Here is a 24,889-nt window from a genome sequence, read left to right as displayed (position 1 = left end):
ATCAGAGACAATATATCTGCTCAACAGACAAAATATCAGAGATGATATATCTGCTCAACAGACAAAATATCAGAGACAATATATCTGCCCAACAGACAATATATTTGCTCAACAGACAATATATCTGAGACAATATATCTGCTCAACAGACAATCCATCAGAGACGACATATCTGCTCAACAGACGATATATCAGAGACGATATATCTGCTCAACTGACAATATATCAGAGACGATATATCTGCTCAACTGACAATTTATCAGAGATGATATATCTGCTCAACTGACAATATATCAGAGATGATATATCTGCTCAACAGACGATACATCTGAGACGATATATCTGCTCAACAGACGATACATCAGAGACAATATATCTGCTCAACAGACAAAATATCAGAGATGATATATCTGCTCAACTGACAATATATCAGAGACTATATATCGCCTCAACTGACAATTTATCAGAGATGATATATCTGCTCAACTGACAATATATCAGAGATGATATATCTGCTCAACAGACGATACATCTGAGACGATATATCTGCTCAACGGACGATAAATCAGAGACGATATATCTGCTCAACTGACAATATATCAGAGACGATATATCTGCTCAACTGACAATTTATCAGAGATGATATATCTGCTCAACTGACGACATATCAGAGATGATATATCTGCTCAACAGACGATACATCTGAGATGATATATCTGCTCAACTGACAATATATCAGAGACGATATATCTGCTCAACTGACAATATATCAGAGACGATATATCCGCTCAACTGACAATATATCATAGACGATATACATGTATCTGCTCAACTGACAATTTATCAGAGGTGATATATCTGCTCAACTGATGACATATCAGAGATGATATATCTGTTCAACAGACGATACATCTGAGACAATATATCTGCTCAACAGACGATAAATCAGAGACCATATATCTGCTCAAAAGATGTCATTCAATTTTTTGGTACCATTGTGCCCCCTATATATTTGGTCTCAGCCTGTCAGCAATCCGACTGGTATTGTCCATGCTTGCACTCTTTCATGCGGACTCACACAAAATGTACATGTACATGTATACACTGCATCTACCACCGTACTTCAAGGTTTTAAAACTTTGTTGCGGGGTGGAATATGCCATGCTGTGCCTCCAAGGCCAAACTTGGGGCAGCTTTAGTTGAAAGACCAATCTGGTATAACGTTGCATTCAAGAAGAGAAAAAGGAATTAATCAAACACAACTCAGAATTACATGAAAGTGCAAAAACGCATTTACAGTGTACATGTAGCTCTACTTTCAGCTTCATATGGACAGAAAAATTGGGTCATCGACCCCACAGATTGATAGAGCTGTCTAGCAGACATCAGCCCATCCAATTGAAGTTTGACTTCAAATTACCATTAAGGATAGCTAAGATGTCATTTCAAGAGTATGTTGCCTGGAAATGCCTTAAACCCTTTTTTTCCCAAGCTCCTGAATCCGGTCAGCTACATTCCACATGGGAGCTGTAAGCTGCATTGGAAAATTGTACTCAACTTTCCGGACACCCAATATCCACAAACTCCCACATAGAAAAGAGTTCTGCTTCAAGACATGCACAGTCTACAAAATGTGAATTTGCTCAGACAAACTTTCTGTTGTTAGAAGTTTCATCAGATTAATTGTGTTATACACCAACATGGGACCCGAAACCTCTAACAGAGCCAACACAAAAGCACACTTTAAATAAATCAAACAAAAGAAATACAAAAATGCTTACAAAATGAATGGAATAAAAACAGCCCAAATTGAAAGGAACTGAACAACAAACTGAAGACGAAAGTCTCCCCCCCCCAAAAAAAAAGTCCTGAGCTATCAAAATGTAAATACTGAAGTTTGATGGGGACAGTCAGGGGTGAAATCAGGCCAGAGTGGTAAATGTCGCTGACCAATGACGGCAACTCCACTCGCAGACCAACTCTGGGGGCGACATGGAGACGGACGACTGGAAGAACAGACAAGCAAGAGCTGGGAAGAGGGGGAAATGGGAACAAAGGGCAGGCAGGGGTGGAAAACTGGAGACTAGGGAATTAGCGACTACTGAGTGAAGCACATCGGGAGTGTGTCGCATCAAGCATGCCTCATCATGAGGGACGGCGCAGTGAAACCGAGGTGTGATCTACATGTACGTGCACACTGGTATCAGGGTACTCTTGAGAAGCGTTCAGCAGGCGAATAGACAACTCTTTGATATCTGTCAGGGCTGTCAATCAGTATGCCTGACTGAGCAGACTACCTGGCTGTGGATCTACGGTACATGTATATATCTGAAAGAAAACATGATCCTTTCCCAAGCGTCTACCATGTCTTGCGATGAGTGTTTCCTTCTGCAGGATGTAATTTACACTTCTGGTTTCAACTGCAGATCACCCAGTGCATGCAGGCTGCATGTAGGCCTGTTTGCAATACGACAACACACAGTCTTGGATGGCTGATATATATACATGTGGTTCCCTTTCTTTCTCCAACAAGGTTCCTCACTAAACAAAAGGACATGATTTGGATGTCTTCTTATTTTTTTCTTCTGCAACCCTAACCCCTGGGCACTATTGCAATTGAGCTTCTTCAATCCTCTCGAAATTCAGCACGGTGAGGTACCGGTAAAGTACACTGTCACCCATTGGCACAGTCTTAAGTTTGTTCTTTAAGAGAATTGGACCATGGTGGTGCATGCATGTGCAATAGGATACGGGAAGGGTTTTACTATACTACATGTCAATCCGCAATCAAGCAAAAGCAGGTGTTGGATTTTGGGGGATTTCAGTTGATCAGGGTTGACCATTTAAATGGGTCGCCAACTGGAAACTGCCTGTAAAGGACATGTTACATGTATGTATGCCTCGAAATTCTGGATGATGCATTAATTTCATTTTTTTAACCACCTGGGAGGTATGGTTTTCTGACACAGGATTCTGATGTTTGACATGCTACATTAAGGAATTACTTCACACTTTTGGGATTTTGAGTTCAAACTATGCACATGAAACTTACACAGTTACATGTACATGTAAAAACAGTTTTTACCTCAGGTTCATTAATTAGATGTTAATTAGATTAGATGTACAATGGACACACAGACATACAGGACACACGACCATGAAAATGACACAAATCAGAGTACCGTTCTGTCAATGATTAGTGCATAAAGAATTCTTTGCTCCTACTCATGATGGCACCAGTATCACTGACTGCTCATGAATATTAAAATCATATTTGCATCAAACATAAAAGGAAAGAAACACCTCAGGAATGATCATGCCCGTGCCTGAAAAATGGGTATATTCTGTGGATTTCCTACGAGAGTTGAATTGCCCTTTTTTGGCAATGATCTGCATGTCGTATTTATAATTAGCAAGCTTAGAGCAAAACATCAAATGTGACATCCCAACACCTCCTCTTAAAGAGCAACCCCAACGGTGGTGAAAAAAATAGGGCAATACAGCTTAATATACTCACGTGGTATCTAAGTAATAAGTTATATATGTTGAGTGGCACTTAACAGTGGCACTTAACAGTAACACTTAACAGTGGCACTTAACACTTAATAGTAATATTAATAGCAATAAAAATATGGACCAATTCTGCGGGTCTTTCAAAAACTGTCCACGTTTGTACCGTGCAGAAACGTTTTTTTAATTGCGCACCATGATGGGAACGAAAAACATCACGACCTCGCAGGACCTGGTTTCATGGGTATGTTTCAGTACAAAGACCTGCACGTCTCAGCTGCAGGGCCTAGTCTGACACTTTTCTTGGCATAAAATAACAACATAAAAACATTCAAAACATCTGTCCTTCACTCTGAACTTAGCAAGCCGTATTCATCGCATGTTCTTGGTCTCCTTCACTGCCTCGTCCACCAGCGGTGGCCCCATCATCAGCCCGATTGGGATACCGTTGGTGCTCCGGTGGCACTATGGGTTCAAAGCGGAGAGGCTCTGCGCCTCGGACTTCGTACTCTGTTGTCCTCGGGTTCATCTCGCTCTGGTGAGCTCATGCTGTCCGAAGTAGAACCGTTGTCTGACGACTTCATCACTTCTTCATCAATACTATGCTCCTCCCAAGAGTTGTTGCTTTTGGGTCTTTCGCTTTCAGCCATTTTTTGGGGGAGAATATCTCGGGCCTTCAAGGTACGATAACGCGAGCTTGGGACAGTGTAACTGTGACTAAACATGTGTCATGTGTAATTATGTGCATTGACGTGACCGTGCCAGCTCAGTGCATACAGTACATGCACCAGCCTGAGAACCAAATCCACAGTGCAATGCGGACAAAAGCCTGGAAAAGCCATATTCATGAGATGTAAATGAAGCAATGACGACACGCTCCTTTCACAAAAGCTAGCCTTAGCGCTTGGCAGAAATGGGTCTCAAAAGTGAGTTTTTTAAAACCAGAAATATCGCTGAATCCGGGTTTATGTGGCAAAGATGTCTATAATGGGATCCAAGTAAACATACTACGGCCAGATTTCTTATTTTGTTCCACCGTTGGCGTTGCTCTTTAAGGCTAAGGGAAAGTGCTCACATGTAATTGTACTTGGTGAAGCTAAGGGTACCTATTCAGCACCCACAGGTGCAACATCCAAGCTCAATAGGGGAAATATGTGTTTCAGCGTACTTAATGAACTAGGTTTTACTCGTAATTTTGTAGTTTACTTCTTCCTTGATCGTTGTATGAACCGTTACTTTTAATGGATTTTATTGTAATTGCTGGGCACCTCTGGTAAACAATGTTTCACTGAGAGATCTCCCCAGGGTAAATAAACAATAAATATATATATTTATAAATAAAAAAATATATAAATAAATAAATGGAAGGTTTTATTTCTTACCATGAGTTGTTTGTACTTGGGCCTCTGACTGCAATCCTTTGTCAAACTGAGTCAATGTAAAAGAGAGAAAAAAAACACACCACAGGGGAGAGTTAAACCAAAGAGCCAGAGACGGCTTTAAGATTAATGACTTTGACGGCTGAGGAGATGGCTGAGGAGGCCTTTGGACACCACTGCCCCAAAAACGTCAGCTTGAAACAGTGCTTTGCGGCTCATCTGAGAGACGCAATCTCTCGTTCCATAGCTGTGAGCGAGTCAGATATTTTTTCCTCACCTGGATGGGCTGCAAGCCCATCCCAGATTTCTCCGAGATTTTTTTGTGTTTTCCCCTTCCTTTTCTACCGAAGCGCCTGCATTATTTCTTGGACGGAGTGAGACAAGTGGGCTGGCGTGACTGGCCCCTGCGGCTAAAAACTTTGAAACCAGTAATCTGATGCAGTCCATCCACTTCCTTAATGACTTAATTGAGTCTTGGAAAGCTGTAGGGCAAGATGAGAGATATCAGGCTTTTTTTTTTTCTCTTCTGTGGTCCGTCGAGAGCAAAAACTCTATAATCAGAGAAAGTAATGGTAAATCAAAAACTCCAGTCCTACGTTACATGTACCGGGGTACCTCAGGTGAGTACAAAAAGACTAAAACCAAAATCCTCCAAACAAAGTGAATGTGTACGATATCCAAATACACCTGCAGATGGTGCACATTTTATGTACTGGTACATCCACCATCACATGGCTCAAGATGACTGTAAAAGCATACGTGCAAAAGTGCGATTGTCATGGCAAAAGGAATGCCACGAGAGTCGATCCACTGAGGAGGAAAGATACCTTAGACAAACAAATTTGAACCATTTGTTGCATTAAGTTGGACGCCAGCATGTTGGCACGCCACCTGAGTGGCAACCCTTGCAGAACATAGGCATGTGACTTTCAATCAGATGCCTTAAGCCCCATATTGGTGCGTGTGCACACATGCACCAACGCATGCACGCATGTGATAAAAAGGCATTTTTTTAAAAAATCAATAACAACAACCTTTCTTTCAAGTTTCTTTTCTAATAGATTAGGTGAACTAACAGCTGGGGAGCTGAAGCAGTCTGATGTACATGCACCTGCCTTCCTTTTTCTATAGTACATGTAACCTGTGCATCAGCCGACCAAGTGCAAATGTCAGACAGGGGTGCTGTCCAAAGTGGAGCCACTGATCAGGTTAATGCAATAAAGTGGCTCTCCAGTTCATACGAAGAGCACACGAGACAGCTGATGTACGTATAAGTTCCCATACTTCGGGACTTGTGGGAAGCACTATTGGTTCGTCACTATAAAGAGAGATCTGACAAACAGGTGCTTGCCCGCGCATACATGTACACGTGTGTGCAAGATGTATGGTATTGGAGTCCACTCACCAACACTGGACGAAAGCGTGGAAGTCAACCGAGAAGCCTCGCTTTGGCGGAAGTCTGGGGGGCTCCTCCGACAGGACACGTGCGAGAACTTCAAAGTCGTTGTTGCAGTTCTTGTAGGGAAATTCGCCCGTCGCCAGCTCCACCTGCAGGCAGCAGGGATATCGGTACCATTCAAGTTAGTTGAAAACCCCACCCAAACACGCCATGGGGGAAGAGAGGGGGGGAGGGGATATCAAAAACAATCTGATACAACATTTCTAATAATGAAATAATGAGATAGGGCACCGAAAAGCACGCTTTCATCCAGGATAAAAGAAATATTTGTCTGTCCCAACCCAACCAATGCTAAAAACTGCCCATTCTTCCTTAAGAAAAAACAATTTGAACTGACACCTCTCCGTGCTACCTGAGGCCCTAAATATTTGCACTGCATCCAGTGGCTGGGAAAGAACTGTGACGACTTGTTCACCAGTGTTAAAGATTCACATGAAAAAAAGGGGGGCTTGTAAATATGCAACAAGGAAAACCTGCCAGTCGAATTTGGTTTTGCCTGTTTGTTGCCTGTCCTCAGGATAGGTGGACAAGTGGCCATATGACCCTGTCTAGGGTACCGTGGAAGAGAACTTGTGTCTGGGGCTCCACTAAAATGCACCAGGATAAAAGCTAGAAAATCTTTTATCTTTTTTTACTCTTTTGTTCAACACTCTTTCTGACCCCATAACCTTCCTTAGTTGCACATCTGAAAGCTAAAATCCAAATTAAGGTAATATAAATGATGTGCTACTGTATGCATTACATGTATATTACACAGAGAGGCTGGTAGAAAGCTCTGCAACCAGACTTGTGAAAGTGCCCAGTGCAGGTGCAGAGTCGGTCTGCTCGATTCCAAGAGAAAAATATTCATGAATGCTCGGCACACTTGTGCCAAATGCATATGATCTCGTACAAGTACACAATCAGTTCCCACCAAAGAACCGTCACTGCTATGAAACAAAAACAATCACCAAAAAACATCTCTCCTGTTCCTGCTTGGAATCGATCGGCCGTGAACAAAATATTTTAATACAGAGGGAAAAATCACTCCGATGGGGATTTTTCGGTAGAAAAATCAACTACGAAAAAAGAAATGTTGGCAGAGCGAGAAGATTGATTATTCTGATGGACTTCAGCGTCGCAAAGCAGTTCAGGGCCTGCATAATGGCATCCTGCAAACCAACTCTCGAGCAAATTACCTTCCATCGTAGCCGACAGTAAATGTTCCAGGTGTACAATGCATCATCTGGGCAAATCCTGAATCCAAATGTATTACCCCAAAGCTTCAAAATGTGAAAATGACCTCCCCCCCAAAGAGAAAGTCCCTCCTTAAAAAAAAGAAAGTTAAGCAATGTGCCATCTGAAAGGGTATAGTACCAGTATGTACAGTAGATTTCATGGAATACATGTACATGTATTGTGTTTGACCAAATACATATTGTCAGAAATAACATACATGTACAGTGTTCACTGACAATAATGAAAATACCAAAAATTGACCTTTAAAAGAACAGTACCATACATACAGTTGTCAAATTGAATCATGATTCACATCATACATAATTCGTATTAATATAAAGATCACTGGATACATACATGTATGTCCACATATATCAAACATAACAGATACATGTACATGTGTATTACTTTGCAGAGGTGGATGCTTTAGTGAACGTACATGTACTGGTACATTGGTCAATTTCACCCAAAAAGTAAGAGTTCTGAATTCTTCCCCTGGTTGCTTTCTTCAGCTTGGTTCCTCTTATAAGCAAAAATGAAACAGTTCTGTCACAATTCTTCAAATTGTCCGGACGTTTCATTTTTACACGTATATGTACAAGTAGGTGGCCATTCCGGGATATTGTTGACAAGTTTAATCAACATCAGTAAGGTTGTCGGAGCAGATCATACACAATGCACGGCACTGTTGATCAACATCAGTATGGTTTGTTGGAGCGGATCATCCACAATGCACTGTACTGTTGATCAACATTAGTATGGTTTGTTGGAGCGGATCATCCACAATGCACTGTACTGTTGATCCACATCAGTATGGTTTGTCATTGCGGATAATCCACAATGCACTATACTGCTGATCCACATCAGTATGGTTTGTCATTGCGGATAATCCACAATGCACTGTACTGCTGATCAACATCAGCATGGTTTGTCATTGCGGATCATCCACAATGCACTGTACTGTTGATCCACATCAGTACGGTTTGTCAGATAATCCACAATGCACTATACTGTTGATCAACATCAGCATGGTTTGTCATTGCGGATCATCCATAATGCACTGTAGCGTTGATCAACATCAGTATGGTTTGTCGGAGTGGATCATCCACAATGCACTGTACCGTTGATCAACATCAGTATGGTTTGTCATTGCGGATCATCCAAAAGGCAATGTACAGATAGATGTTCGAGTTATCAAAAGTTACTCGCTTCAGTGCACATGCAACCTTACTGGCTTACGGCAGCTGGCCTGTAAGCTGAGTCAAACACAAAGTGGATTTTAGGCTATCCCTACTGTGCAAGTTTTCCTCAAACATCATCATTAAACATGTTTTTATGTGGTACACTAATAACCAATAAACCAATGAAGTTATGTACCGGTACCTGTGTCTACGTCTTGAGAATTCATTCATTTGCTTTGCATGATCGGGCTGTTACTGCATAACGCAGCCCGCGGGCCAGTCGGTCAGGTTTCCGTGCTGGGTCACGTGATACATGTACAAAGCGCTTGAGGACGCATCATCCGTGCCTGATTTTTTAATAATAAGGCTGCATCCGAATCTCTTGTCAAGAGCTAGGTCTTGGTATTCACTCCATTGGAAATGCGTGGAGACACGCAGACAATAGACCTAGCCGTAGCTCTGGAAGCCTGTTTCGGACACTGCCTTTACGGTTGCGGTTGACGCCCACCCAGTGCTTGTCGACGTGACAATGGCAGCCCGTGTGAACATGCTCGGCTCATCAAAGAAAAGTCGTGCGCGTGACAGTAATGACTCATAATGAAGGCAAGCGTTCTTTCATCACTTTTTATTCATCATTCTTCAGTGTTTTTTTTTAATTGGCCTGCCAAAACTTTGAGATAAGCGGCTTTAGTGGTATTGACATTTCGAGTTACGGATAGTTCATTGTACATAAAGGCCTATTCTTTTGTCGGGAATACAGAAAGACGTCGAGGTAAACGGAGCTTCGACTTAACAGGCTTCGACTTATCGAAATTTTACTGTATAACTGTGTTTAGTGTGTAATAAATGTTCATATTCATTACCAAATCATGTCTGTATTGCATCTATATTTTGTATAATTTTGCCGAAACTTTTAAACGGTGTCTTCGAGTTCTATGAAAAATTTCCACAATCTGACCGCTGGCGGTACTGTTGCAAAACGAAATTTGTATGGTGTAAATAAGACCAGAGAAAACATTGAAACTGATATCAATGGCATAACTGGTTCCACTACAAATGTATATGTACATGAACATGGAGCTACATGTACATGTGCATGTACCGTACACGTACATCGATCTGTATGCCGAGTCTACTGTGCCGCATTATCCCTTTTCCATCGAGAGTTTGTGCTCCTTTCTTCATGATTTTCAGTAATGCCGAAATTATGTGTCATTGGTGGATGTGCCATAAATTCTGTGAAAGAACCGGGATTGACATTCTTCGAGTTTCTGAAGATTGAGAGCATTCTTCAAGTTTGTGTTGTCGTCCACGGCTACGCGTGCTATGAATGCCTAAAGTGCACACACCGTGGTATTTCCTCTCCACGGTAAGGCAATCACAAAAATCAATATTCATTAGATGCTGATGAGTTGTAACGACACGCCCATTTTCACAACCAGACTGGACTCACAGGAAAAATGGGTACGGAAGCTTTGCTGCATGTCTATGCTGCATACCCTATATGTACCGGTACATGCACTGGTACATGAGCAAGCTACGTGTACATGTACATGCATGCGTGTACCGCGTGCTTTGGGTGTGAATACAATGGAGCGCAACCTACATGTATATCGTTTGACAATAAAGGCAACAATACTAATCCCATTCATATGTAAACTGACACTTAAAGGGAGCGCACCGCTCTTGTATTAGTACATGTACCGCTAGGCCTACATCATGTTAAGGTTGCGTTTTCAAGGACATCGGACATTGGCGGATGTTCCGATTAAAACATTGCACATCGTGTCAGCAGTTAAAAACGGACATCTGTTGATCCTTGACATGTACATGTACAGTTGTACTTGATGTTACAGTGCAAAACAAAGGTGACAGGAGTTTGGATTCAGAGTGACTATGCTTTTAAGAAATCATCGCCTTAAAGTACGGTAGCAGACACCTCACTGTCCTTAGCCGTCTCAAAAGTTTGGTGTTCCCAGAAATGATCTGGTGACAGTATCTCTTTTAACAATCCTCGGCATCTCACATTGCTTCTGATCATTTTAAGAGTTGCTTCTATCCCTATTCTTGTCAAATCATATTCAACCAGTTTAGGCATAGTATATACAACGTACGTGTATGCTTAACACAGGAAATGCCAACAAACCTTTGAGAAGTACATTTCCAGCTTGACAATGTGGCACTTACTCAATTTCCAATACTCTACCTCCCCATGGGTAGACTTTTGATATGTAATAAAATGAACACAACATTGAAAAATTTCTGTTGCAATTTGTCCAAGGTTGTGCCGTAAATTACAATAAAATGCCTGTACTACCAACACAAGCAGACTGTGACTACTTGTAATTCTGGTCCCGTCGTGATCCTGTCCAATGCAGCCTCAGAAGTTCTGAGCATGTTCTGAGATTTGTACACAAGCCAATCAGATACATGTATCTTGACGAAATAAGTTGCAGACTGTGCCAGGCAGCTCCACCACAGCCTCCAGCTAGGGAAATTTAGGCCTCTAGGATTAAAAGGACCTGTTTTTGTAATCCTTCCAACTCAAGGTTTGCCAATTTGCTTTCAAAACATTTAGGTTTTCAAAACACCAGCACACATTGTACATGTACATGTACCCTTTCACAGCTTCAGCTCTGAAGTACTGGTACATGTACATTCACATAGATATATTCCATGATATCCAGTGCACAGGATCTTGCCAAGACACACACTGACGTACCCGGTCTTAATTACACGTGTGGGGAAGGACTGCATGGTCAATGACCATCAAATGTCAATGTGCTTAGGGGGTGAGCCGTCACACAATAACAAAAATGGTCTCACCTGACTCCAGGCTTTCATTTGGCTGCAAGGTACTGTACATGTACGGCAGAACCTTGTTTTGGGCAATTACTGCTGAATGTAATACCATGCCGGCCATATTCTGATACTGCCTTAAGGGGGCTGCTTAACTTCAATCAACCTTTAATGAGTGGTCTCAACTCCCAAAGATCAGACTCTAATTTTGACTCTCACAGGAGAAATTACCCGATAGCTCCAGAAATTTCTCAGCATGTTAAATCAGGGGTGTGAATTGCCACTTACTTAAATTAAACCTGAAAACAGCTAGCAAAAAGCTGAAATGTAAAAAGTTCCCATACTTTTGTACCAACCAGGTGTGCAAAAAAAAAGCTGAAATTCAGGGTCTACCCCTAAACAAAAAAAGCTGAAATCGGCTAAAAGGCTGAATTCTCAGATGGGGGCTACAAATGTCAGGCACAAATTGAAAACACAAACATACATGTACTCTGTGCATGTTGCCATGTTTAGACATCAGAAACCTGCAACAGGACCTTTGAAATTCAACAATAATTTGTTGAATACAATGTCCAAGTACATGTACATTTTGCAAATCCATTTCCCAGTGCAAGAAAAAGTAATAAAGAAAGTTTTGAAGCTTCCTTCAAGCGTTCCAAGCATACAAGAAGCTACCAGTACCATAAAACTGTGACCAAACTTGGGTAGGTGATTTTCAGTCCAGGAATGCTTGTTAATCAGTTGTCTGAGGAAACACATCCCTTCACAAACACAACTCTTATGAAAAAGAAATGGTGGCAGTAAACATGACAGGAACTGGTGAAAAACAAAATCTGTAGATCAAAAACAAAACACGAAGGGACTAAATGCCAGAATTAACATGTTAATCAATTTCCTTGGGATACATGTACATTAACTATCACTGTGCTGAGAGTCTAGGGACCAGCAGTGCAAACACATGCATAGTATTGCATTTGATCCGCAGGGCCAATGCCTGCCAATCAGCAAATTCTTTGGAAACACCAATCTCTGGACAAATCATCCTTAAAGGCATGCACATATTTGTGCCAGTCAGGAATGCCTGCCCTTGGTAAGATGAACAGATTGGGAACTGCATGTAAGTTCAAACAGGTTGGAGCGAGAGTGCACCGGTACGAGTAACTATAGGAGAAAAAAGCAAAAATTGACAATGCTTTGAAACGGCCAATTACCTGAAATATGGGTTGACAATCGTTTGGACATAAACGTGAAATCAGTACTTTCTGCGTGGCCTGGAGTTACACGTGTTTTAAAACTTCCCCCACAAACCCTTTAAGAAATAATCTTCTTCTTGAGTCCCAACATTACTCCAAACCAGTGCTGGACACAAAGTTTGGCCATGTTGTTCACGGTGATCAGGTCTAAAGGGGGACAAGGTTGGGGGAGCCAGGGGAGGGGGACCCACCAGCAGGTGGTTCATCGTTATAAAAAAAATTCTTCTCTGTCTGAAAACTTTACTAATTGGTGCAATAACAACATTGGTCAAGTACCGGTCCTCGGATATCAGGTAAATGTAAGTCTCTATTTCAACGAACATGAGAATGTACGTACTGTACAACCCCTTGCTTCAATTCAGGTAGTTATGGTATTTCCTCAAATAAAGCAAATGTACTGTATGCACTATAAGTACATGTACATGTACACACCGACACAATTGAACAGAATAAAGTGCATGCATGCTCTGTCATTAAACCTACTGACCAGTAATTTTTTTTTTCAAACAACTCTCACTGTGACCAGTAATGAGGTACGCATTTGTGGACTTTCAGAAGACAAGATTTTTACTTGATTGACATCCAATTCATCCCCGGGAGTGCTGGACCAAACCTGGAGGCCTGTTTCATTAATTTCCATGACAACAAGACCAGACGTCAGACCTATTTTCCTTCAAATTACATGCATCTCACAAGGGAAGATTTGGAGGGAGGGAGAGACTTGATAGCTAGATAACGTCGGATTTTCTTACCCGAAAAAGCGGCCGGGGGGTGAATTTTTTTCCCTGCAAATTCTTTGAACTTGCAATTTATCTGTGACGCAACCAAGCACGACGCATTAATACCACCATCAAACGCAGAAACGAATGAAGAAGTCTTAAACGAGTGTAAACAAATAAGGAAAACTGTGTGTCTACAGGTCATCTGATGTCAAGATGGTTACTGGAGGCTATGCATGGCAGCAATACTCCCAGTCTGTGTTTTTGTTCCATAGGGATACACATGGGTAGACCTTTAGTGACAAAAGAACCCAATAGGAAGAAGTCTGCCGTTTATAACCTCTATAGGGTACATACGAGTACAGTATGTACATGTATGTACATGTGCGCCGTAGCTAATCACATTCCTTATGTTGTCTGATCAATGCTCATTATTCCCAATGTACAGTGTAGAAATACATGTACATGGAACATAATACACATACACTGTACATGCAATCTCAAATTTCCGGTCCTGAAATGGGGCACACATATACTATACAATGCAAATCTCAGTTCACTGCTTACGTACGGTACAAGCCCTTTGGTTTATGTGCAAAGATGTGCAAACAGCTCAGCAACGACCCCCCCCCCAAAAACATCCCGAATCCGACACGGCATGCGAATTCTTGAGTGAGGCAGAATGAGACTTTTCCAGCTCAATAATGAAAATTGTAAATGAAAACAGCGTGCCTACATGTGTACAGAGCATATACATGTGCATGTTTTTGAGTTTTGCATCACATCTTGAAAACATTTCCAGGGAATCATTTCATGGTGCTGAGCAGTTACGACAGTACACGTACGTATACTTGTAGCAGGCAATGAGCCAGTTCAGTATTTCAAAACAGCAAGATCATCCGGGAACGAGACACCTGGGCTGGTCCGCGTAGATGGGGTAGACCTCGCAGGTGCATCCGAATGACCCACACGTGCTTCATTTTGGGCACACACGGTACGAATACCCGACTGGCTCATTGCTTGTGACCGGCAGTAAATCTTTCACAATGAGGACGGGCAGAAGCTCCAGTGTGCATGAAGATTACTTCCGTTGCATCACGACGTGTACTTCACAGAGCAAGGCCTGTCTCGATACACGTAGTTCAAAACAGTCCGGGGCTCTGTCAGCGTCAAACACTGTATGCTTGGAAGGGTAAAGATATTGGGCAAAAATGTCACGACTTCTTTGGGCTCTTTCCGAAATGACGCGTGCACTAGTGAATGCCACTGGCTGATGGCTGCCGTCAAGCCTCCCTGGGATGCACGTGACACCCCTGACCTCTGACCACAGAAGCAGCCTCTTCAAGGTACATGTACAAGTGAATCCTTTGGGGTACTTTGTACCGAGAATTTCTCCAACTCATTTATGTTGCTTTTCGATAATTTTTGAGTTACCTGCGTATACACAAATTACGCAAATTACAACGGCCCTTAAGCAGTGACTTCTGTAACTTGTTTGCACTCACCAGGGAAATTCCAAGGCTCCAGACGTCTGCCCTGACATCGTAATCTGGGTTAGCGGGGTCAGGCGGGTCGATTCTCTCCGGCTGTGAGAGATGCAGGGGATATTAAAAAAGAAAAAAGAAATTGGATTAGTGAAGTGTGTCAGAAGCATACCCGGCTCACGAGGAGTCATTTCGAGCACACAATGCATTTGAATTATGCACGTGAAAACTTTGCAGATGGTCAGTCGGAGGAGAGAAAAGAAACCCTCAACTGAAAGTCCTTGTTGCTACATGATGCATGTACGCTACTTGCAGGTACAAGCATACATGTACCGGTACACGGTCTGATGTTGAGAGTTTATAGATGTATGGATTTTATGGATTGTATACATGTATTGTCAGCTTCCAAGAAGTAACATGTGGCTTGTGCCAATGTTAATAATACATGTAGTTATACTAATGAGTCTGTATAACTTTATTCATGTACATGGATCTACATGTACCATTCTTGTGCTCAAGATACTCTACATCAAAACTACCCTTGTTCATGTGTACATATTCCTTAACTCAGCTCATTGGGGTGTACACAGCTCTGTGCGGCCACTTCAGTAGTCTTGGTGCAAGATGTTCTTGGCCCTGTTTTCACACTGCAAGACCACCTGGCATGTCTGCCGTCATCACATCACTCACTCACACACCCACACACACACCCCGAATCACCACTAGAGGACATTCTGTACACGTTCACGTAGACGAAACCGGTCGGCCCACAGTGAAGTGCCCTCTATCGGTCAACGACTAAAGAGAGCAATGCATCACTATCTAATGCACCACCACACTTGGGACGTCTTGCATCAAGACTACCACTTAAGACATAAACGGCCAATCAAACAGGCTAATCAAACACTGTACATGTACATGTACATGTGGGCCATTCTACATGTACATGTTCATAAAGTCAGGGTCCAAAAGTGTGACATTTTTGTGTCCCGGTTACACCTGACCTGTGTCATTTGACATGGAAATACCAGTATCACTGAAATTGATTTCTGATTATTCTTGTTAGGCAAATTTGAATTCATCCATCACTCTTGAAAATTAGACAATGTGTTCTGAGCTTACAAAATCAGATTTCAGTGTAACAAGGACACAAACCAATTGGATCCCTAATTTATAAAATGACCCATGTACATGAACATGTACCGTGCTGTACCTATCATAGACTGGTACACCTGGATAAAGAGAGGTGGGTGGGAGTTAAGTGACTTGCCAAAGGTCGTAACACCAAACCAGCTGCTGGATTTGAACCCTGACTCCATGTTCTGGAGTTACGGTAAACCTCTTGGCAACATGCCTCCTACTAATGCCGGCATGCACTAGCATGTAATATGCCAGCAGGGAATATCCCTCTGGAGACATCCCTGACCACTTGCATGACTTGTGCCTAAAATGTAATACTGCATGTGAATTCTGAGCTCGTGCATTACTAAAGGCGAGGGGCATTGAACAACTGCTGGATGTTCAAAGCAAGCACCACAGGATCTGTCCTTGTACATGTACATACATAGTCCTTTTTGATTCCTACATGTAATTGATAACTCCTAGTCACCATTTTTAAAAAAGCTTTGCTACAGATTACTGTGATAAGTTTGAAGAAATCTGATGATGGGCACAGTGCATGCAAAAATCCCAAAATCAGCACCTTTTAAAATATCATTCCCCTTCCTTCTTACATGTGCATCCCATAAACTGTAATCAATTATAAAAACAAAATGAAACTTCATTCACCAAAACCATACACCGTATGTAACCTTTTTCATTTCCAGCAAAAATGATCTTCAAAGTTGTATCTCATCATACCCGCAACATGAAAATGTCCATTATAGGCAGAGGAATCCTCCCCCTTTTTTGTCAAGTTCCAAGAAGTTGAACACTGATGCAAAAGACATCTTGTTTTTTTCTTTTCCCCTGCAGTGGTCAAACTGGGGGCAAGATGGTCTAGACACCCGTCATCGCGACATTCCGCTCAACCTTGCCGGCACCGAAGCAGGTGGTGGCATTCCCACTCACTGTCCATTAACCCCCATGATGGAATGCCATCCCAAACAAATGGATGCTCAAACCGAAAATATCACCCTGGCTTTCCATCTGTCCGTCTGCCTGTCGCCCCGAATTTCTTAACCCTTCCCCCTTCCCATTCGCTCGAGACTCCCACAACAACATAAAGCTGTCTGCGATGATTTGATTTACACTGGCTACGGGTAAGGCAGTTGGCCGATCCCCGGGTTTACATTTTGTAAGTTTGGCCGGGGCCTGGCATTTTGAGGACGCTGCACGCCCGGGCCTGTGACCAAAACAAACGGAAGATTTAATTTGCTCGAGAGTCCAACGGATGTGTGGCTGTACATTAACAGGCAATCAATTGGATTTCTTGTGTATACATACATTAAGCCTGGGGGATCAGATTACTGCGACGCACCTGTGCCAACTGCAATTACTTCCAATTACAGATAGATTCACATGTCTGCAACATTTTAGACTATATACATGTACCAATGTCACATCACTCTTTACTTGAGTTCCCCTGGCGGGCAATTCATAAGTTTGTTGTGAGTTGAGTAAATTTACTGTTGGGGGAGGGGGGGAGGGAGAAAAGTGTCTCAAATCATGACAGCTGCAAACGTACATGTAAGAGATGTAATCGTACTAGCTTTCAGTTGAAATACATGTACACGGCCAGTACATAAATGCGTATACATGCAGGCCTCAAATTTCACCGCGGCCACTGCGGCCATGGTGATCGGTGCCCTTTCATTGGCAATCGGCGCCTTGAAAATGGCACTCGGTCCATGGCCAAAAATGGCCGTGTGCCCATGTCATCTCGGCCGTGGTGCCCCCCGAAACTGTACCTTTTATTTCCCGTAAGTTGCCGATCTTAAATCCAGGTAAAGAATTAGTTTTGTGGTGTGGCCGAATGACGATCGTCTTCGTGCTACAAGCTTCGGGAAATTCACTTCATGCAAAGTCGCGTCCATTCCACAACGGTCATGCTGTACAGGGCTACGTCTGCATATTGCAATGTACATATTCTAGCCATAGCCAATAAATTCCCAGAAAGCAAAACACAAGGAGACGCTATGTCATGCAGAGCCGGAGGTGTGCGCGCGACTCATAAGTAAAGCATGTGAGACAGGCAGGATTTATCCAAAGAGGAGGCAATTTTATTTCTTTTGCATTTTAAAACTGGTTTACAGCTTTGCTTTTTTATTCTTTGGTCAGGGGAGATGAGGCGATTCCCCCTCTCCAGATCTGTTCTTGTCGCTTCACCGGAGTTTAAGGTGATTCTTTATTTGATGGCCCCAAAACAGTGTTTGGCCTTTTTGCCTTTCCTTTATCCAAAAAATGGCCTTGTTGCCCATGGCCCCGGTGCCCCTTAAAATGTTCACTTACAGGTACCTGAGGCCAAAATGGCAGTGCCCTAACATCATTGAAATTTGAGACCTGTACAGGTACATACATGTGTACATGTACATACAGGGTCGATTTTTGCGTCCATGAAAGTGAAACGCATGAACCCATCGTACACACAACGCACCCAAAAAAAGGTACACGTGGTAAGCTGCCTTAAGTATGATGGTTATTCATTCAGTCCACAACTACCGGTACAACTGCGCAATCTAGGAAATGTCACATTGAATGCTCAGCCGTAGGAGACGTACTGTACATGTACACTCTACAGTATGCATAAAAATGGGGGCATGGGCATGGGTTAGAGGAAAGATAAAGGCTAGTACAGTAGAAACAATAAAGTCCACAGCGCACGCACGCACTTGTATATTGCACATGCACCACTAGAATACTTTTCATTCACATGTGATGAAACGTACAATGTACAGTACATGTACATGTACTTGCTACCGGGTTATGGAGACAACAGGTATGTTGAAATGGGGACCCAAAACGTTATAGGGACAAATTTTTGTCCCCAACATTGCAGATCCAACTACACGTACCCTATCAAAACCGCAGGGAAGGTCCACTCATGCATACACTGTACTTCTTCCAAGGGTTATGGCAAAAGAACACACATTGAGATGCATGGGTACCAAAACATTACGGGGACAAAGCCTTGTCTTCATCACATGACAACTTGGTCCCAACTATTTTAACAAAACCAAATTGCCCCCTTAATGCAGTGAAGGCCTACATGTACCATGCATGTACCTATGTGTACATGTACAATGTACATGTACCCCGGTAATTACACTGTGTTAGTATTTTTGTTACACAGTTGTGGTGACTGGATACATGTTGAAACAGACACATGTATTGCAGGGCCAAAAATGTTATGGGGCACATTTTAATAGCTCTTTTTTAGAGACAACTGGTACATGTACAAAGTCTCCAGTTTTTACAACCACGACTGTATCCTGAATTTCCTGCAAAAGAAACTGTGCTGACAAGGCAGGGCTGGCCAAATCGGAAATTCTCTTCACACTTTTTTTCTCTTCCCAGGGAATTCACTGTCATATCACACATCATGGAAAATTTTTCCCAAAGTGGGAAAAGCTTTTGGCACATATCCACACAAGTGGGAAAACATTTCCGTGCGATTTCACAAGTGGGCCGTCGCTTTCACGCCTTGTGAAATGCGAGTGTGAATGTAGAAGTGAATTCGTTTAACAACATTTCTGACTCCCAATCACGGTATTAACTTTCAGATGCAATGTACTGTACATGTATGCACAGTAGATGAACCCTGAAAGTTCGCTCTTTGATAATTAAGAAACAGCAAAGGGTATTGCAGTCAGTATCGCTGAATGAATTTGTTATACAGCATTTACAAGTGGGTACATGTACATGTACTTCTCACACACTCTCGGAAAACACAGAGCATACGTGCTCAACGTAAATTAGTCTGGCAAAGGGCCAAGCAACCAATCAATGATGGGCATTGCACACTTGGGCTGGCAGTTTCTGACAAAGAGAAATATATGAACCCTGATGATAACGTTCGCCTGTCAGCCTGTAGTCCCAATACAGTCCATTCTCGTTAATAAGAGTACTGTTAATGCAGGATTCTGCATAAAACAAGGAAATATACATGTAACAAGCTAATTTGCCAAGTCCAAAGAATCTCTTATTAACGAGGTTCGACTGTATACACCATTTGGGGGAACTAACTGTTTTCTTTAATAATCACAGTTGACTCTCTGCAACCCAAGCTGGGATAGGAGATTTCAGTTAAGACGGGCATGTTTTGCCGGTCCCAATCAAAATGTGTACATGTACATTCCTTTGAAGAAAAAATTCTTCAATACAAGCTTGGGCGATACGAAATTTCGGTTAAGACAAGGGTTTTTCCGGTATTTCTCAATTTAGCACGGGTATTTGAGAAACAACTCATCAATCAACAACCCACTCAATACCGGTACTTTCATAAAGAACAGAATCAAACTGTTTTGAAAGCAAATTCATGACCTACCAGTGTCTTTGGTAGTACGATTGATAAACGACGCGTGGGTGGGAAAATACTTTTGGCTTAAGATGAGGATCTGGATAATATGAGATAATTAAGTCTTGAGACACTCGTATAATAACGAGATTCGACTGTTGTAGTAAACAAAAGTTTAATTAAAAAGAAGATGCGCAGTTCTCTACAAAAGTCTTCAGGAGTCAGCGAGTGATCCTTGCAGATGCGCTCGAAAATTTCAAATCGACGGTGGTTTATTTGGCATGTACCTGTATATGTGAGTGCACGCATCCGGGTTTCTTCTAATAATGGTGATAACATCAATGAAATCCACTAGTTTGCCAGGGACTGTTTAAAGCACTTGTGCCCAAACTCAGAGTGAGAAAATGGCTCCATTGCAAAGGTGTCCAAGGCCATGGTTTGTAACACAGCATGTCCCTGTTTATTCCGAGAAAAAACAGCATTATGGGAGGGGGTGGAGTTGCATGGAAGGGGATGGAGTTGCATTGGTACCTACCAGGTACATGCACCCATGTTCGATACCTACATGTACATACATGTACAAACAACTCAACTGATACATGTACGGGTATATGTACAATACATGAAATGAACATGTACGAATATTTTAAATTAGGTTCCATATAAACATGTTATGTACCGGTAAACATGTACATGTACCTTGTGTAAGCTAACAATCCAAACAACCGGCCCTTGACATGTTTTCGGGTGGGTTTATGAACTCGTTTAAAACTTCAAATGACGCATTACTGCCATGTCTAAGGCCCCTCCAGATGAACAGCAATCACAAGCTCAGATTAGCCTCCTTGGTACATGTACACAACGTAACTTTGTTACAACCACGCGGGTTGTGCATTGCTTGAGCAATACCGGTGACTTTTTTAAGGAGTCATACAAATGTTTTAAAAAAATGTAACACAGAAAGTATAGGAGGGCTGGAACACAACTAGTCTGAGGCACTGGTACATTTACCCGAAGATACCCACGTAGTCTCTGTATGTGTGGCAGATTGAGCATTCTGGAGGTCTACTGCAAGATTGCATTATTTCTGGATGTTTGGTGTACCGGTATGTTCTGGAAGTTTCTTGTAAGACAAAGTAATGCTAAACAATCTACATGTATTGTAAGAAACTCACGGAATGAAAAGAAATTTATAGAAGAGGTGTAGGCCATTTATAAAGACGGGCTCTGGCAGGCAAAGAGAGAGGGGGCCACACACACCAAGCCAGATTTGGAAGGAAGTTGTTGACTTATCGACTTCTGCACCATTTCAATTTTTGCAGCGCTGAATTTTGTTCTGGAAGAGAAAGTTTGTGAACTGAATCCAGTTCCAGTTTGTGGGATCAATGAGTCCGGTATTTGCTAGGGTCATCACGCCCTCTCCGTTTCGTCTCATCAAGCCCAGTCATTCTTATTCGATGTGGCCTTTGTCCCCGTCGCAGCTCATGTTCGCAACGTCGAGGACTGAACTAATCTTTGCCATCGGTAGAGATCAGCATTCTTTGCTGTAGTGCCTTCTAAGCTCTCGTCTCCGAGATCATCTTGTTTAAATAAGCTCTTTTCTTGATTCTTTATCCTTATCATTGTAAACTAGTTCCAATCAGCAATTTCCTAGGTTATCATTTTCTTTCACATGCGAAGTGTAACATTCTCATGAGATCAAAATTGTTTATTTGTTCCTTATATCAGTGTAATCTTGTTTGACTTCTTTATTGCATCAAGGAAAAATTCAAACTTTTGGAATAATTACCATTCTGAAATAGCTTGGAGTTTTTCAGATGGTGGCAATGTACATGTACATGCACAGCAGCTTGAATGGGAGAGTCAGATTGGTGTCACTGAAAAAGGCAAGGGATCTGCACAAACAATACTTTATCTGAAGGGAGGCACAGTACTATATGTACATACATGTACATGTACGTAAACTGAATCCATATAGTGGTTATATCATTTACGTGTACAGCTCAACGGCCGAGCCTGACTCGGTCAGTTAGCCAGCCCGAGTCAGATATGCACTGGTAGCACGGGGTACCGTAGATGAGAACGATTTCCAAAGTGTCTCAGTGTCTCAGACGAGACTGAGCATGCAATGTTATGAATACGTGTACATGTACATGTACAGTGCAATGCAACTGAAACTTAACCCAGTGAAAATGACCGGAAAAAGAGTGGAAAGCATTCCCATTTGCATTTACAGGGGAACGTCCCATTTGAGCAGCCATGAAAACTTTTCCTACTTGTAAAAAAAAACAGCTGTGAAATCTTTTCCCACTTGTGAATTTCTTTTTCACAGGGGGTAAAAAAGTGGGAAAATTCTTGCCACTGAGGGGCAAATTTTTTTCACAATTTGTGAAATGAATATTCATTTTTCCACATGGGAAAATGTGAGAAAAGTTTTTCCCCTTTGGAGGTTAAGGTTCAATTGCAATGCACTGCTTATCAGTGCAACAGCAAGACCCACTGTTAAACATGTTAAAATTTCACATCTCCCGAGGTACCGTAGGGGTACCAGGACATCTTTGGAAACTCCCAATATGTTTCCAAAACGTAAATGGAACCCAAGCTTTTAAAATTAATATACCGGTAGGTGTACAAGCCGGTACGATGAGTCGATGCCATATATAGCAAACATGTTTATGTATGGCAACAAAACTTTTATTGTCATCCTGTAAAAAATCTATAAAACTACATGTACAGGTGCGATTATTTTATTTAGACAGTACTGAAGGCACCTTAGTTCTACAAATGTAGATTAAATCTCGGGAGAGTGTTTTCCAATGAATTCCAAATTTTTTTCTTCGTTTTTTTGGGTCCATTTTGCACGATGCAGCCTCCCCGTGTGACTAGCACTGACTCACGAGGTGTGAAATTACCACTTAACATTTATTACAAAATTGAAATGGGATTACCATCCGTCCCGTCCTTATTGAAAGAGATGAAAGGTCCTCACGGAAACCCCAACAGAGAAGTTTGAGGTATTCCTGAATTTGCTGCTTACTGACTTTATTCATGCGTTTGGATGATGTGTTATTCATATTAAAAACCTCCCTACCCGTAAAATGTCCAAGATGAGCAAAAATGCTTCACTCAAATCACATTCAGCGAGACACTCTGGAAGATTAGGCTGTGTTTTATTCAGATTCAGGAATTTCAAAACCTAATGATGGATCCACCCGGAGAGGATGCACGAAAATACCCCTGTGGCCGCTCTGAAATACGGTAGTTATTAATAGTCTGATTCCCAGGCCACAAGATTCTGAGTATTTGGGAAAACTTTCAGTCAAGTAACCACCACGGTCAGGTACAAATTTCTCCCCTTTCCAGAAATGTCTAAAATGGCTGAAGACTGTTTAGCTGACTTTTGGTATTTGTTTATGTATGTTTATGTCTTCAACTCTATAAATAACCTTTTTCCCCACTGGTTTCCCTTCGCAAAATTATTCTAATTACACTTTTGAGTACTTCCTGATATTTTTTAATATTTCTTAATATAATTTGTATGTGTGGTGACTGAGCTATTCTTATTTATATCTTTGTGTGTTATATTTAAATTTTCAATATTACATGTAATGGCTGAATTACAACAGGGTTCTATTGCAAGCCTTCATTACATTCATATGTATTTTTTGATTTTTGTTTTATAATTAATTTCTTTGATATTGTAACATTCTTGCAATATGGCATCTGGGCTACAATAACGATAAAATAAACCAATATATATCAATAAATAAATAAATGGTGACCTTCCTATGTTCCAAGAAAATCTTGTGGTCAGGAAGCCAGAAGGTGCAAACGGGCAAGAAGGCCCACTGAAAGCAACGGCACCTGCATCCCTCTAACCCACAGACCTGCCCAGCCCCTGATGGACACTGGACGGCTTGGGAGGGTGAGGGGTACCGGTGTTACACTCGACATTTTCTGTGCCTTTCGCATGAAACACAAACTTTTTGCTCCCTTTTGGAAGTCTACTCACCGCCATGTAGGCCACACAGCCGGCACTCCTTGTCCGAGCTTTGGAGTCCACGAGCCGCCCACTGATCCCAAAATCGCACAACTTCACTACTCCCTTCTCATCTAGTAGCATGTTGGACGGTTTGACATCTGAAAAGGAAAACGAGAGAAAAAAGCTGGGATAATCATGATTTTCTGTCTTAAACATCAGGAGGGGCCAATTTCATAGAGCTGCTTAAGCATAAAAATTTGCTTAAGCGCAAGAAATCCTTGCTTGACAAATCTGGTAACCAGCCAAAACTTCATGTGATGCATATTGTTTTGGGATTGTATTTAGCTGTTTTTTGGTTAGCATGACAATCATAGAGAGTTTGAGATGGTAAACTTTGTGTATTGCAATGTTTTTTTCCCACTTAAGCAAATTTTGTGCAGCTCTATAAAA

General features: G+C 41.9%; 1 protein-coding gene across 2 annotated transcripts in view; it reads right to left on the bottom strand.

Moving 5' to 3' along the window:
• The window catches only part of LOC110986882 (dual specificity mitogen-activated protein kinase kinase 7-like), a 125,285-nt gene that overhangs the window by 10,491 nt on the left and 89,905 nt on the right, over positions 1-24,889 (bottom strand). For both annotated transcript variants that reach the window (XM_087143142.1, XM_022249154.2), the window contains exons 8-11: positions 24,470-24,597; positions 15,024-15,104; positions 6,295-6,437; positions 4,893-4,938 (exon numbers count right to left, since the gene is read on the bottom strand). In XM_087143142.1, coding sequence (XP_086999268.1) covers positions 4,893-4,938; positions 6,295-6,437; positions 15,024-15,104; positions 24,470-24,597 — 398 coding nt within the window. The remainder of the gene's footprint in view (positions 1-4,892; positions 4,939-6,294; positions 6,438-15,023; positions 15,105-24,469; positions 24,598-24,889) is intronic.

Source organism: Acanthaster planci, linkage group LG11 (genome assembly GCF_054643075.1).
Source record: "Acanthaster planci isolate LZ-2023a linkage group LG11, COTS_SCS, whole genome shotgun sequence".
In the NCBI taxonomy this organism is placed as follows: domain Eukaryota; kingdom Metazoa; phylum Echinodermata; class Asteroidea; order Valvatida; family Acanthasteridae; genus Acanthaster; species Acanthaster planci.
Note: the sequence above shows the minus strand (reverse complement) of the source record. Positions and strands in the feature narration are given on the sequence as shown.